General features: G+C 42.2%; 1 protein-coding gene across 1 annotated transcript in view; it reads left to right on the top strand.

Annotated features, from left to right (window-relative positions):
* LOC120538397 (phosphatidate phosphatase LPIN2-like) overlaps positions 1–13,185 on the top strand; it is an 88,555-nt gene extending 75,370 nt beyond the window's left edge. Inside the window, exons 14-20 of the mRNA XM_039767913.1 lie at positions 898–1,033; positions 1,120–1,268; positions 3,213–3,299; positions 7,505–7,657; positions 8,738–8,852; positions 9,590–9,693; positions 10,095–13,185. Coding sequence (XP_039623847.1) covers positions 898–1,033; positions 1,120–1,268; positions 3,213–3,299; positions 7,505–7,657; positions 8,738–8,852; positions 9,590–9,693; positions 10,095–10,233 — 883 coding nt within the window. The 3' untranslated portion in view covers positions 10,234–13,185. The remainder of the gene's footprint in view (positions 1–897; positions 1,034–1,119; positions 1,269–3,212; positions 3,300–7,504; positions 7,658–8,737; positions 8,853–9,589; positions 9,694–10,094) is intronic.
* The last annotated feature ends 2,387 nt before the right edge of the window (positions 13,186–15,572 follow it).

Genomic DNA, 15,572 nt, shown 5'->3' with positions numbered 1-15,572 from the left:
TTGCCTCCTGATGTGGGTGTTGACCCTGTGATGGGCTGGCCCGGCCCCCTGTCCAGGGGTTGTTACTGCCTTGCTGGTACAGGTTGCAGCTTCTCCCACAAGCCTACTCGGGGATAAATGGTTCATAAGATGGATGGATGATCAAAAAACGTAACACACGATTTGAGTATTTACTCAAATATGCTGGCCTAATGTTAGATGGAAATATGATCACAAAAGTCTTTCTCAATGGTTCCAATATGCTCCCAGTATAAAGTAATGGAGTCCATCCACTTTGAATATGAAACACAGACTCAGAAAACCAGCCACATATGAGGTGTTTAAAAAATTAGCTGTGGTGCTCACCCCCTCCATAACGCTCTTCACTGGGGAACATTGAAGGAGCTAAAGCACGCTGTGCCCTTGAGTCGTGTCACGTCACCATTGAAGGAGCTAAAGCACGCTGGGCCCTTGAGTCGTGTCACGTCACCCTTCCCCACTCTGCTAATGGCAGTTCAGGTGGCTCGGAAGGATTCTCTTCACACTCTACCCTAGCTGTGGGGCCCAGACACTCGTCATAAACTTCTGAAGGATCACCTGATGTTAGATTTATCGATTTACTTCTTATGGGCAACGTCCGCAAAATGGTTTCTAAAACGTAGTTTATGTAAATTCACTAGTTTGAGTGCTGTATTTTAAATTTAGAGCCATATTTCTGTATGTGAAACTTGATCACACCAGCAGTGAACTTCCGATATACTGTAGCTTATAATTGCTAAACATGTTTTGATTTTGTTTTGTTTAAGTTTGGCATTTCATTTTTTTTAACTATAAAATATGACTTGTCTATCTGTTCAGACATTACTGAAATCTTGCCAGTGAAAGAATCCACTAGAAATGATCTGCTTTTCTCCTTAGGGATAAAAAAGGTGACACATCAAGTGATGACGACTCGGGAATGACCAGAGACAGAGAGCAGTCTGACATACAAATTACAACAAAATGTTTCAGTCAGTTGTACCGGAAATCTCTACGCCTGAGCTCAGAGCAGATTGTGAGTACGGACTTAACTGTAGTGCTGGCGGATAAAGTGGCCTGCTGTGCCAGCTTCCTAAATTTATGGTTCTTCCTTGTTAACAGGAGCAACTGAATCTAAGAGAAGGCGCCAACGAGATTGTGTTTAGTGTGACCACACAGTACCAGGGTACGTGTCGATGTGAGGCCACCATCTACTTGTGGAACTGGGATGACAAAATCATTATTTCCGATATCGATGGCACTATTACCAAGTAAGTAAGCTGGAAATGCGCATAAATGTTCATTCTGTAAAGAAGTCCACAGGAGGAGATCACATGCAGTAACATAATAACAACTGAAGACATTCACAAAGAGATTATACTGATGAGTTCATATTTTCTGCCCATCCTGCTACACCTGCAGTCTCCACTGCTGATCAATACACTCATACAGCATTATAAAGTACAAGCCAGCGGATTTAATCAAAATATAGGCAATGTCAGTCATTATTGTCAGCTTTAGGATGGCACAAGGTTTAGGGACATGAGTTTTCGTTTCTGACCATAGCATCAAGCTGGTATCTGAAGTGCTTAGGCTTCTTTTAGGTAATGTGCCAAAATGTTGAGGATGTGTGAGGCAGTTAAACCAAGACGTGAGTCCGAGTAACCGAATGAACCGAATTTTGAAATTCCTTGGGTTTATCTAAAGATATTAAGATATGAAATCTGTTTTATTGTGTGTTACATGTGCAGAGACCACCCAACGTCCTTCACGGCTCTACAGTATTTGCTGTTCCTCCTGTCACAGATCGTGAAGTAGTCTACGCTGTTGTTGGATTTATTAGTTTAGAATGTTTTAATGTAGTTATTCTTCACTCGTCTGAACTACTATTGAATTCAGTGGGATTCAGATGCATATTGGGAGTGGCTGGCAGGGTCTGACATCACTCAGTTCAGCTCAGGGTTGAATTGCAGAAAGGATGTTATGTTACAGGACTCCATTACAGTCAACAGAGGTAGTAAGCGTTGTATACTTTATTTTCCTTTAAACTCTAAAGGAGCGCTGAACCACTGGTTTTCTTTTTTTTAATTTGCTGTGCTTTTTAAGGGCAGCATGGTGGTGCAGTGGGTAGCGTTGATGCCTCGCAGTAAGGAGACCTGGGTTTGCTTCCCGGGTCCTCCCTGCGTGGAGTTTGCATGTTCTCCCCGTGTCTGCATTGGTTTCCTCCCACAGTCCAAAGACATGCAGGTTAGGTGCATTGGCGATCCCAAATTGTCCCTAGTGTGTGTGTGTGTGTGCCCTGCAGTGGGTTGGCGCCCTTCCCAGGATTTGTTCCTGCCTAGCGCCCTGTGCTGGCTGGGATTGGCTCCAGCAGAACCCCGTGACCCTGTGTTGGGCTATAGCGGGTTGGATAGTGACTTTTGACCTTAAAAAAGCTTTTTTGTGTTTTGTTTTGATAAAGATGACTGTCCTCACTGGCGATGGTGTCTTTGTGTTCAGTTTTATTGCCGGTCACCTACAGTCTAAATGAATGGCTCCCTCAGTGTTTAATTATAGACTGAAATGAAACTTGTGCTGTATGTCTGCGGTGGACATATTTAGTTTTGTTGTCAGACATATGCACAACAGAGTAAAGCACATTCATATCCATCCATCCATTTTCTAACCCGCTGAATCCGAATACAGGGTCACGGGGGTCTGCTGGAGCCAATCCCAGCCAACACAGGGCACAAGGCAGGAACCAATCCTGGGCAGGGTGCCAACCCACCGCAGGACACACACAAACACACCAAGCACACACTAGGGTCAATTTAGAACCGCCAATCCACCTAACCTGCATGTCTTTGGACTGTGGGAGGAAACCGGAGCGCCCGGAGGAAACCCACGCAGACACGGGAGAACATGCAAACTCCACGCAGGGAGGACCCGGGAAGTGAACCCAGGTCTCCTAACTGCGAGGCAGCAGTGCTACCACTGCACCACCGTGCCGCCCCGCACATTCATATGTGAAAATAAAAATTAATTAGCCCTATATGGTGTGGATTATATGAGATGAACAGATATTAAATTTGAATTACACTCATAATGGTCTGCTTATCATAACCCCAGGTTATAGTTTTTCCTAAACGTGCCAGCTTTATTTTAGCTCAAACTTTACCTAGCAGAAGCATACAGTAAATGAATTAATAATGACTGTCATATTGTATCCTTGTTAGGTCCGATGCATTGGGGCACATCCTCCCTCAGTTTGGTAAAGACTGGACGCATCAAGGGATCGCCAAACTCTACCACAAGATACACATGTAAGTGACGGTGTGGTGTAAAGCGGAGAATTGAAATCTTTCTTTTTTCCTGTTTGACTAAATGAGGTTAATGACTACAAGGAATAAGTTCACTGGTGAGAAATTCCCTCAAGCAGCACCACGGTCAGCAGTGTGTCCTCACTTGGAGCTGCTAATGAACTCGCTGCCTTTAATGACCAAAGCCCTGGGCTTCTGGCTGCACAATGGGTGGGCTACAGCGAGACCCCCAAAGGCAGCTGCACTGTCTAAAATTCACCTGCTCTCAGGATTTGAACTTGATAGCAGTCTGATGAGAACATGAGAGTAGTTTTGAGGTGAAAGGGCCATCCTACCCAGTAGACCTGCTCACCTTGTGCTTGAAATCTCTCGTTCAGTCAGGACTTCAAGGGTCACTGGGCGCAGCTTCCTTTCACTGTGCTACTTGCTAGCTTTCTCCAGTGTTTGCAGGAATTTTCACCAAGTTTTACGCTCTACTAGCCCCTGGGCTCTTCTCTTCTTCAAGAATACTGGCTGGCACCCTCCTAACTTACTGCCTTCATTATTTTAAACACGCCACTCATGTCACCCCATCAAATCAGTTTGCTCCACCTTCTGGTTTCCTCCCTAGTTCCTACACTGTGCTCCTGGAGTAAATCAAGTAGCTCTTCGCTAATTTCTCAAGAGCCTAAATGTGCTGCTGCCAAGACGGAAATTCAAACTCCATACTGCCCAGATGCCATTATGATCTGTTGCCTGGCACATTCCAGATGTGGTCTGACAAGTGTGCTACACCATTCAAACTGAATGTACTGTAATTGACACATTCTATATAACCCAACACTTCTCACCGTAGAAACATTTATGCACGGTGCTTTTTTTAATCCTAATGTGGCTTGAAGTCATTTCATTGATTTTTCTCTAAATAATTACCATCAGTTTTTTGACCAAAATGAACACTTCAGATTGCTCCGTATAAACAGGCCTTTACAGTTCACTGGGGCCGTGATGTTAATCTTTAGGTAACTGGGTAAAGATCCCAATGGCCTCGGTCTCTAGACACACTGGAAAGGCCAATCTTCGGGCAGGCCTGAGAATATCTGGACCGCACGCTCAGTTTGTCGCTTTGCTGAAACGGGATTGACCGTCGACATCAAAGCTGCTGTACTTTTACTTAATGTTGTCATCTTTTTCAGTTTGGATAGGAACAGCAAAAGAACACAACTGCTGGTAGCAAGACATTCAGTGTAGCCCAGCCTATGGTTAGTTTAATTAAAATGAACTCCTAATTTAAAATGAGTAACGTCCAGTTGCCACAGCCTTGCGGATTGTGGGTCTTCTCATGTCCATGGGGGTCTTCTGTGTGTGTTGCCGTGTCCTCTACAGATGTGCATGTTGGGCTGACTGTGACTCTGAACTGGCCTGGTAAGAGTTTAGTGTTCTCCAAGATGGACTGGCACCTTGCCTGGTATTGGGCCGATGCTGCTTTGGGACAAAGTTTTGCTCAGGGGTCTTACTACTGTGGCTGCAGGTTTTCATTCTAACCCTTTTCCTAAATATTGACCAGTTTTTGCTTTTAATTAACTTCTTATCCCTTCGCTGTAATTAATGTGTTGTTTTCGGATCCAATCCTTCAAACTGCGTTTATTTTATTCTTCAAATGGCACCCAAACAGAAATGACATGTGAAGTGAGCCAACATATTACCAGCTAAGTCATGGCCTTAAACTCCAACCTGCTAATTAATTAGATGCCAATTCTTGTTATTAATTAAACTTGTTTAATTTAATTCCATGGCTCATTGGTGTGCTCGCAGCAGACCTTTACAAAACTGTTACTTTTTTTTCCCCAAGAGCACCTTCTAATTGTTTGTGGACCTGAGCAGATTACTGAGACCTCCTTTTATTTTAAAATTTTGTACGGTAGACGTAGATTGCTGGCCATGCGTTGGTTCATTTTGCATCTTAATATTATTTTAAGATACATATATTAGTTTGGCTGCTTATTAAGGAAAAAAGAAATACTTAAGAGGTCTGAGTCTTAAATAGCAGCTCAATTCAAATGAAGGGAAAAGAGTTAATTAGTAGCAAATGCTGATCACTAATTAAGAAAATGGTGAGAATGAAAACTGCAGCCGCAGTAGACCTGACACCAGAGTACCAGAAGCTGACTGCTGCTTCTTAGTGATGGGCAGACGAAGCCCTGTGAAGCTTTTTCCTAAGTGTGCCTGAAATAGTGGTGGAGTGGTTCCTCTGTGGCTGGTATCTGGAAGGTTGCCAGTTCAAAACCCGTTACTTCCAAAAGGGATCTTATCCTGTTGGGCTCTTGAGTAAGGCCCTTATCCTGAAAGTTGTTCCAGGGACGCCGTGCAATGGCTGTTGCTGCACTCTTGACATCCATAGGTCATGCAAAATGACATTTTCCCCTTTGGGAATACAAAGTATATAAAAAAAAAAAAATCAAAGATCTGAAGCTTTAAAAATAGTGACATCTGGTGAGTTACAGAAATCATAGCAGCCACGGGCTCGACACAGTCCAGGTACTCCTCGCTGTTGGTGAACATGTAGTTTCAATCAGACAGGTGCACTAAAACGCGTTCATTTTAATCTTATAATAATCATGTTCTCATTAGCGCTAAACATGTAATCTGCTGCCATTCTGAATATTGTATTTGTAGCGTTGCATCGGTGCTCGTCTGCCCCAAGTGCCAATGGCTTCTTCTAGGTATCTCACTATCTACTGTAGGACAGCTTTGTGCTGTTACCCAAGTTGGAACTGAGACTTTGGCAATGCAAGCTTTCCGATTTTATTGGCTTCTCTGCAGCTGGCATTTCTTCTTCTTCTTTCGGCTGCTCCCGTCGCCATAATGGATCATCTTCTTCCATATCTTCTTGTCCTCTTTATCTTGTTCTGTTACCCCCATCACCTGCATGTCCTCCCTCACCACATCCATAAACCTTCTCTTAGGCCTTCCTCTTTTCCTCTTCCCTGGCAGCTCTATCCTTAGCACCCTTCTCTCATTATACCCAGCATCTCTCCTCTGCACATGTCCAAACCAACACAATCTCGCCTCTCTGACTTTGTCTTCCAACTTGAGCTGACCCTCTAATGTACTCGTTTCTAATCCTGTCCATCCTCTTCACACCCAATGCAAATCTTAACATCTTTAACTCAAACTGCACATTTGTTTGATGGAATGGCAACTAAGACTGCTGGCGACTCATGCTTATGCCGAAGCCTTGACAGCGCCGTTACAATAGCAGTGTAAGCAACAAAAATGAACTAGTGCTCAAAGCCAGCACCAGAGATACGCTACCATATAAGCCACCACTGATTCATAATTATGTGACAAATTTATCACGTCAAAGTTTGCTGTAAGACAATGTGAAAATTCTGATTTCTCCATTAGTACTCCTAATCATAACGAGGTTTAGGGAATGTGCTTTTGGAACAGGATACACATAAGAACGATTAAAGTATGTGCCTATAGTAGGCTAGAGTATTTGTGGCATTGTATATAAGTTCCAGTACAGGAGAACAGTAAAGCAGGTATTTAAATATTTGGTCAGATAACAAGTTCCAGAAAAAGAATATACAGTATATATATAACACTTGAACTCCAGCTTACTTGCAAATTATGCTACATACTTCTAAAATTTTGATTTTTATACTGTATTGAGGATTTGTTCTGTGTATTGTATTGTATTGTATTTTATTGTATTGACACCCACTGCACGCCCATCCTACGGAAAGGGGTCTCTCTTTGAACTGCCTTTCCCGAGGTTTCTTTCATTTTTTTTCCTACTGGTTTTTTTTTTTGGGAGTTGTTCCTTGTCTTCTTAGGGAGTCAAGGCTGGGGGGCTGTCAAGAGGCAGGGTCTGTTAAAACCTATTGTGGCACTTCTTGTGTGATTTTGGGCTATACAAAAATAAATTGTATTGTATTGTATAATACCAGTCTGCCCTTAGAACACCCCCCCACCCCCATGCCTTTGATAGCAGACCACCCTTAGATGGTGCAAAGAGGTGTGTCTGAGGCTCCCAGATCAATGGGTGCTCACTGGAAATCAAAGAAGCTGCCTGAACTGCCTCTTACGGGCACAGTAGTGTGAGGGCCCATCTTTGTTACGGCATGTCTTGCTTTATTTTTTTAACTTCTCTTTAAAGTCCTAAATTAAGATGCCTGCCTTATTCTCAGTCTGTTAATAATGACCGTCTTTATCTCTGCCAGGAATGGCTACAAATTCTTGTATTGTTCTGCACGGGCCATCGGTATGGCAGACATCACCAAAGGCTACCTGCAGTGGGTTAATGACAAGGGGACAGTCCTGCCCAAGGGACCAGTGCTTCTCGCGCCCAGCAGCCTTTTTTCTGCCCTGCATAGGTATGTCCTTTATCAAGATTTTGTATTTGTTTAACTGATTTGATTTGAACAGTTAGATGGATGAATGTGGAAGGCACTACACAATAGATATATAGGTACATCCTGCTTTATAAATCCTCATGTAAAACAAAAAATTTTTAAAAAGTGCAAGCTATTAGCGCAAGACACTAAACTTTAGTCACAATCTAAATAAATGTCGTCCCGTGTCAAAGTGTCTGTTATACTTGCACAGTAACCTCTTCCCTCATTCTCTTAAAATGTCTATGTTTGCAGCACAAAGCGCAGTCAGGGTCTGAGTGGACCCACCGTTTTCTGTGTGCAGTTAGTGTTTAAAAATGCCACCTCAGAGCATGTTGTGAAGTGGCCTCAGGTACTAAGGCTACGTCTAGACTTCCACATTATCCTGTAAAAAAATAAATAATGCAGAATAGAGTCTCAAATAGAGACTTTTGAAAAATGCCCTCCAGAGCCGTAAACATCTGAAAATGCAGGCTCGGTGTTGCAATGCGAATGTGTAAAAAGTTCTGAAAACAGACTCTTTAACTGTACTGTGATTGGTTCATGCTTATCGCATAGCCACTCCCTGATTGGATCCTGCCCATTACAGCATCTCATTCCCTGATTGGTCGTCCTTCTCAAAAAGAAAAACCTATTCTAGCGCAGCAGCCATTGAAGTGTTGCCTACCTGTATTAATGTAAGTTGTGTTTGATACACTTTGAATGCTGCAGATTTTTTAAAAATCAGATGGATTTCCCGGTCGCTAGAGTTCAGCTGTAAATCCTTTGGCTGGCGTTGTTCGTACCCCTTCAAGACTTTTTCAGTGCATACTCGGTGCATGTGGCCATGTTTACTTCATACGCGTTTTCAGGGTGGATGGAGATCATTTTTATTTAACAGTGCAATGTTTATTATAAAGTGAAAATGTAGCAGTCTGTCTGTTTAGTGATCTGTCAATGCTGACCCAAGGGAGCGGTGTAGGTCGGCCTATTAAGGCTTGCTTGTCTAAACAAACAAAAATTATTTTCACTTGAAACGTGCAAAATGTACTAAGTGTTTTTTTGTTTTAATTGTGTGAACAGAGAGGTGATTGAGAAGAAACCCGAGATCTTCAAGATTGCTTGTTTGAATGACATCAGGAACCTGTTCAGTCTGCAAAGACAACCTTTTTATGCAGCCTTTGGGAACAGAGCTAATGTAAGTCGGGAATCTTCTTTAATGTCTAAGAGAAATGTCTTTACTTGGCCATCTGACACAAAAAAAAAAATTAAAGAGAAGTCACAAGTGGATTTTTATGTTTAAAAGCTGGTCTGTATAGTGTAGTTTTGGGACTAAGGACACCATTCTGATCCATAGCTGATCAGGATTGATTGGTAAAACCAGTGTGCTACTGGTAAGGTCCAAAACAGTAACCAGTTATGAGGTATTTGTTTGAAAAAGATAAAGTAGAGCCCTGGTCTTATTTTATTTTTCTGACACTCCTCCCCTACCACTTTTTTGCAGCGAGCTAAAAGAAGGAAGGCCTTTAAGTTAAGGAAAAATGAAAGTGAAGTAAGCAGTTCACTTCCTAAAGTCCTGATGGAGATACCTCTGTCGATTTTAGTGTTTCACTGGAGTACGTCCGCTGCTGAATGTCTGGATAAGCAAACAGCAGGTGTATTCCAACTCTAGGGGGATGACACTCCACCGCCTGCCGGTTGAGCCTTGGGTGCAGATTTCGTCCCAGGGGTCGCGAGAGCAGGCCCCACCAGTCCATGTGTGTTTTAAGGAACAGAGCCAGTATGACACTGTGAGCTGCTGTTCTCTGAAAGGCCTAACTAACTGTTCCCAAATAAAGCTGCTGGCGGCCGTTGCAAAGCAGAATTCATTACATTTTAGGATTTCGACAAATATTTTTTTAAAGAAAAACATTTTTTTTTTTCTTTCTGGTATAGGATGTTTATGCCTACAAACAAGTTGGTGTATCAGATGCAAGGATCTTCACTGTGAACCCCAAGGGAGAACTCATTCAGGAAAAAACCAAAGGAAACGTATCTTCGTAAGTTACTGAGGTCTTTTCCTGTTGTTAGCAGAAGTGAGAGGTTTATTTGGACCAGAACAGGGAGGATGGATTTCTTCTATAGTATACAGTCATAACACTTAAGCTTCAATATGTACTTGAAATGTTTTAAAGATATCTGCTTCTAAATTTAAAACACACACGTTATGAGGTAAGTAAAGTGCCACATCCATACACCAGAGCACATCAGACAAATGGCATGGCGGCCATCTGCATAGCAGCGACAGGAAAAAGAAAGACGTGTGGTGTTGTATGGAGGCAATGCAAATAATAAAATAAAAAATACTAACTGTGGCCACCTCCTCATACTTGGTAACTTGCTGCATGCAGTTAAGGAGCACCACAGCAGCACCTTCACCCTCTCTGTGTGTCGTCTGCAGGTACTCTCATCTGAGTGAGCTGGTCGAACACATCTTTCCTCTTCACAAACCAGGACAGTGTCTGTTTGAGTGTCCGGAGTTCAGCCACTTCTCATACTGGAGAGAGCCCGTTGCGCCACTCAACCTTGACGAGCTCTAATTAATCTGACCCCTGGGATGGGTACTGTCAGGGCACAAAGCTCGATGTTGGCAAAACACTAAGAAAAAGTTTATTATGGAGGAGCAAAAGTGTCCGAGGTTAGCATTAGTCTGCTGCCAGTACTGGATTTGTTTATGCAATTCAATGCAGTCTATTTTTATATGAAACCGTTAAGACTGTAAGGAACGCAGTATGTTTTATATTAAGACTATGCCTTACATGAGGGACTGTAAAAATATTTGTTTAGAAAAGTGGGATGCAAATGGGTTGGTTTAAAAACAAAAAAATAAAATAAAATAAAGCTAACCAATATTTCTGTCTAAGCTGCACAGCCGGGTGAGGCACTTTGTACCCAAATGTTTGTCACACGTGATTTTGGAAATGAGGAGAGCTAAGGAACAGAATGTGCAGCGTGGCGGAGCAGTGAACGTTGTTTTCAGTAGCGGGTCTACTGCCTAATGCCAAGTACCCGTAGTTTGGATGCTCTATAGTGTCACTGCCAGGACATCTGCCCATTACTGGTGAAGCATTATGGATCACATTAAAATAACATGCTACATAAAGAGCTACTTTACACCATAAACATTACTAAGGAGGAATTATTTTAATTGTTATTTAATTTGGTTTGATAACTAAAATGTTTGTCTTCTTGTTATTGGGGCTTTACTTTCCAATAAATGATTTTTGAGTATTTAAAAATTCATGCAGCCTTAAAAAATAGAAAAGTTCATTTGCCAATGAAAACCACTTATGAACAAGATGTGCAGATATTTCACATTGTCAAACCCGGCATGGCAGAAGGTTAAGGTTTCTTTATTTGCCATTTGTGCATAAAACTGACGGTCAAAGCACATTGGAACTCTTGTGCAGAGCTTTTTCAGAGTCATCATAGTAAACAAAACAATATAAATACATAATGTGAATTATACCAACACTATACAAAATGGTGGTAATATCTACACAAAAAAACAATAATATTGCACAGTTAAAATATTTCACGTTTGTCACTCGTCATTTACATGACACGTGAAGTGAGGAAGTGTGGCGTATTTTACATGTTCAGTAACTTGTTTTGCCATCAGTCTGACTGTTGAAGCCCTTGTGGTGTGAGTGACGATGCTGTCCGCTCTGCTGTGTCTCAGATTGTACGTACAGTTTGTGTCTGAGCAGAGAGTGAGCTCGATGGAATGAGTGCCTCACCATTTCCGACAGGGATGTGCGTACATTGAGTCCATAGACCCTATGATCCTCTCTGCCCGTGTGTAGTTCCCATAGCAGACGGTGATGCCTGCGGTGAGAATGCTCTGTCAGTCCTCTGTAGTCCTGGTGAGAGGCCGACGGTTCAGGCCGACTTTCCTGAGCAGCCTAATAACATAAAGCCTTTGCTGGGCTTTTTTCACTGTGGCTGTGGTGGTAAGAGTCCAGTTCAGTCCCAGGAATCTGTGGCGGTCGGCCCTCTCCGCCTCGGTCCCTTTGACGATAGTCTTTGGTCTCGTCTGTGTTGAGGATGAGGTCAGTCTCCTCTCCCAAGACAAGGATGTTGTTTAGCAGGGTCCAGTACCCTGACTCGTCCACTTCTGCACAGGACTCTTAAACCATCTGTAGTTGGTGTCCCATACCCACCCATGGAAAGTCTCTGCTCTGATCAGCTCAGTGGGGACTGGACTACATCTTTCTGTTTTTTAAAGGTATCTGAAAACTTTTTAAACAGATGGCCCCAAACGCATCACTCAGCCTTTTTTTTTTTTTTTGCCCCTTTTCTTTTTCCAGTACAGTTGCAGACAAGGCAGGAGTGAACATAACGGAAAAACCAAACTGGATGGCAGCAACATGCAGAGTTGCCATCCGTCTAACGGGAAGGGGGTATGGGGGTTTAAAGGTCTGGAAAGGCTAAAACTAGCAATGCCTGCTGGGACAGCAATGGCCCCTGCCACATCCATCTTAAAATTAGGACAGTTCTGCGATTGGAGATTGTGGGGAATTTCTCAGTTTTGTTCCTTTCTCTTGTTAAGAGATAGCAAAAACTTCAGGGGTGCCTGTGGCGAGAGGTTCGCTCACAGCTTGTGCCCCTGCCTGTCTCAGCTACCCACGAACGGTATGAAGCATGTGAAGTATGTGCTTCACTCCAACAGCCGGTGGGCCTTTTCTTTTGGCTGCTGGTCAACGTCGAGGAGTTTGCTAAGGATGGCAGAGAAGACTCCTCTGTAATCAGAAGAGCCCAAGTTCAAATTGTATTGTTGCCATGATCAGGAGGACAAGCAAGCTAAGAGGAGGTATGGCCAGGAGCAAATTCTGCACAGGGGGCTTCCCAAACTCAGGCCTGGGGACCACCTTCTGTTTTTAATTGGACTCCAGGTCTAATAAGCTTTGTGAACAATATAGAAATTTAGAAAGGTACGGTACCCAGCAGTTATATGGGTGGTGTTTTTTTTTTTTTTTTCTTTTTAACCCTGTTTTCATTCTATTTTTCCAGGTGTTCTAATTGTTTAATTAATCCATTCTTTACTGATTAGTGGGTCTGACACCTTTGATTATTCAGTGATTGCTCGTTTTGAATTGTCATTAAAAAGATACAATGCAGGGAGAAAACTGCACAGAGGAAGGGCAATCAACAAAAGAGAGTTAAACATTTAAATCTAACAAAAGCAGAAACTTCTAAATGTCTTATAAATCCCCCTCAAAAAACACTGCTGTGCTTTTCTGAATGCAGAATAAGAAAAAGATCAGCAGTATCACCGATTACCTGCAGGCAAGCTGTAAGTTAAGCTACGACATTTAACTGCCGTTTTCAGTCCTGTCAAGTGGACTCACTAGCACAGCATGGCGTGTGGACACTGAACAAGTTCAGCTCAACTCCCAACATATCTACTTGCAAACAAACTTATTAACTCGGCTCATTGATGGCTTCTCTAAATTCACTTGGAAGAATTCAGGCCATAGCAAAAAAAAAAATCCACAGCATACGACTTCCTTCATTCGTATCCAATCAATTTTCCTTTTCAGTAGTGCAATGTCATTTTTCAGTAATGGGTTGTTTTGGTCTCACCTGTCTTGGAGGGTCTGCTTGTGCTCCGAGGTCTTCAGCCCTTCATAAGATTTTCACCGATGGAAGTTTCTAAAGTCAGTATAAAATTGTAACCACTAAGCAATAAAAATGGATTAAACAAAAGCAAAATAAGTCGGCTATTTACAAAGTACTGTGCAACAATATTCATGAAAAGGACAGAATTATTTTCCTTAAACCCTTAAAACATATTTGGGCCAAATCTGAGTGGCTGTTGTGTAAATCAGTAAAAGTAACCTACAGTTCATCTGTTGAGGATGAAACAACCCATAAAATCATCGTGAAGGTCATCTTTTTGCAGCTCAGCATTCTAAAGGCTTTTAAAAATGTCACATTTTTGTAAAGCGGCTAAACACACTGAACAAGGCAAAGTCCTTTGTTAGGTTTAAGACATGCAACATTCAAACAACTCAGAATTTAACAGGATTAACCACATTAAATCAAAAGAAACCACTGGAGCTAGAAATCAATGAGCAGAGGAGGAAAACAACATCAGATCACCGAACTGAAGTTTAAATGTAATCAGAATCATCACATTGTTTTTAAGAACCCCAACGATGAAATGACTTTCCTAATAAATCCCTCAACTTTCTTATATACCTACCTGTTCTCAAGCGGCACATCTTGTTGGCCTATTTCACTTCTAACCACTGATAGCAAATGTTAGGCACAAGTCCTTGCCACCCATTTTCTAAAAGCATTGCCCTCTCATTAGTTATTTATAGGGCACTGAAGGGCGACTGTGGTCTGTTTAATGCAAGAAACATTTCACTACAGATCAGTGGTTCTCAGCTCCAGTCCTTGGGGACCCTCCCGCCTGCAGCTGCAACTCCATAATCAGTGCATCATTCTTACGTCTCACTAACCTCATTTGTTATTTTTCTAAAACTGCATTGAAGAGAAACAGGAAAATAGGCATAATTCAATATAATGGGGCTTGCTAACTGCAGGTTTCAAATTAAAATTCTTTGATCGCCACAACATATCCTAAACATGCCACATAAATATAACAAGATGACATGCTTTAGTCCTTACCTCTTTTTTTGTTCTTTATTTCACCTTATACAATTTCTTGTATTAGGAATGTGTTAGTTCTTGCATACCCCTTGGGGTCAGCCTTTGTACAGCGCCCCTGGAGCAATTGAAGGTTAAGGGCCTTGCTCAAGGGCCCAGCAGAGTAGGATCTCTTTTGGCAGTGATGGGGATTTGAACTGGCAACCTTTGGGATACCAGCGCAGATCCTTAAGCCTCAGAGCCACCATTCTGCCCAAGTATATAACAATGGAAATATACACACACACACACACACACACACACACATACGTATTTCCACATATATACACACACAGTACAAGATTCATTTTCTCCCTTTCTGGTTTGCCAGCTATAAATATGCACACCATATCACAGACCTTGTGTTCCATACATATCTCTCTATATATTTGCAAATATACATCTTCTATTCTCAAGTTATACATAAATTGTATTATTTTGCTTATTTCAAACAAGCATGTATGGATGATTTGTGAAAGAAATGTTTCAAATCACAGCAAAGAAACTTGAACCTTGTCAAACTGTGCACATCTCTTCATGTTTCTGTTGTCCTGGCTGGTACACAAAATGGAGATCCTACACCCCATTACCTGCATTGATTTGGCCTCCCGTCCTGGGCATCTTCTGGATTATTAATCAAACAAAATCCTAAGAGAGGTACAGCCCAATTGAGACAGACAACCGAGGCTGCCCTGAGGTTTACACAACAGCAGCCCCTGCAGCCAAAACTATTAAAACTGTACCCAAGCAGAAGAACCCCACTTGCAACACTTATTTTAGATGAATTCTCAAAAATGGATGGGTGGGGGGAGAGAGAGAGAGAGAGAGACACACAACAAAACACATTCACAACTCAATACTTTTTCTAGTTTCATAAAAATTAGCCTGCTTTCCCAGTCCACAATTTCGTCTTCATAGGAAGGAATGGGGCCAGGCCTCGGCTGATACCCCACATCAGTACGTCAGGTCAGATTCTGTTCATCCAGTTTCTAAGACTGCTTTTCCAGCACAGGAAGACCAAGAGCAGACATGGGAAAAAAAAAAATTGCTTTGGCACTCATTTTTTAGAGGGGAAAAACCAAACATGTACTGTATGTATTCTTGGACATTCCACGTTGTTCTGTATACACCAGTACTGGTTTCCTTCACATGTGTTTTGATTGGTCCCAATGGCCAGTACACATCCTTTTCTTATACCATTTGGTTAGCCAAGACAAAAACA

Source organism: Polypterus senegalus, chromosome 10 (genome assembly GCF_016835505.1).
Source record: "Polypterus senegalus isolate Bchr_013 chromosome 10, ASM1683550v1, whole genome shotgun sequence".
Classification (NCBI taxonomy): Eukaryota; Metazoa; Chordata; class Cladistia; order Polypteriformes; family Polypteridae; genus Polypterus; species Polypterus senegalus.
The sequence above is the reverse complement of the archived record's forward strand: the minus strand, read 5'-3'. Positions and strand labels throughout refer to the sequence as shown.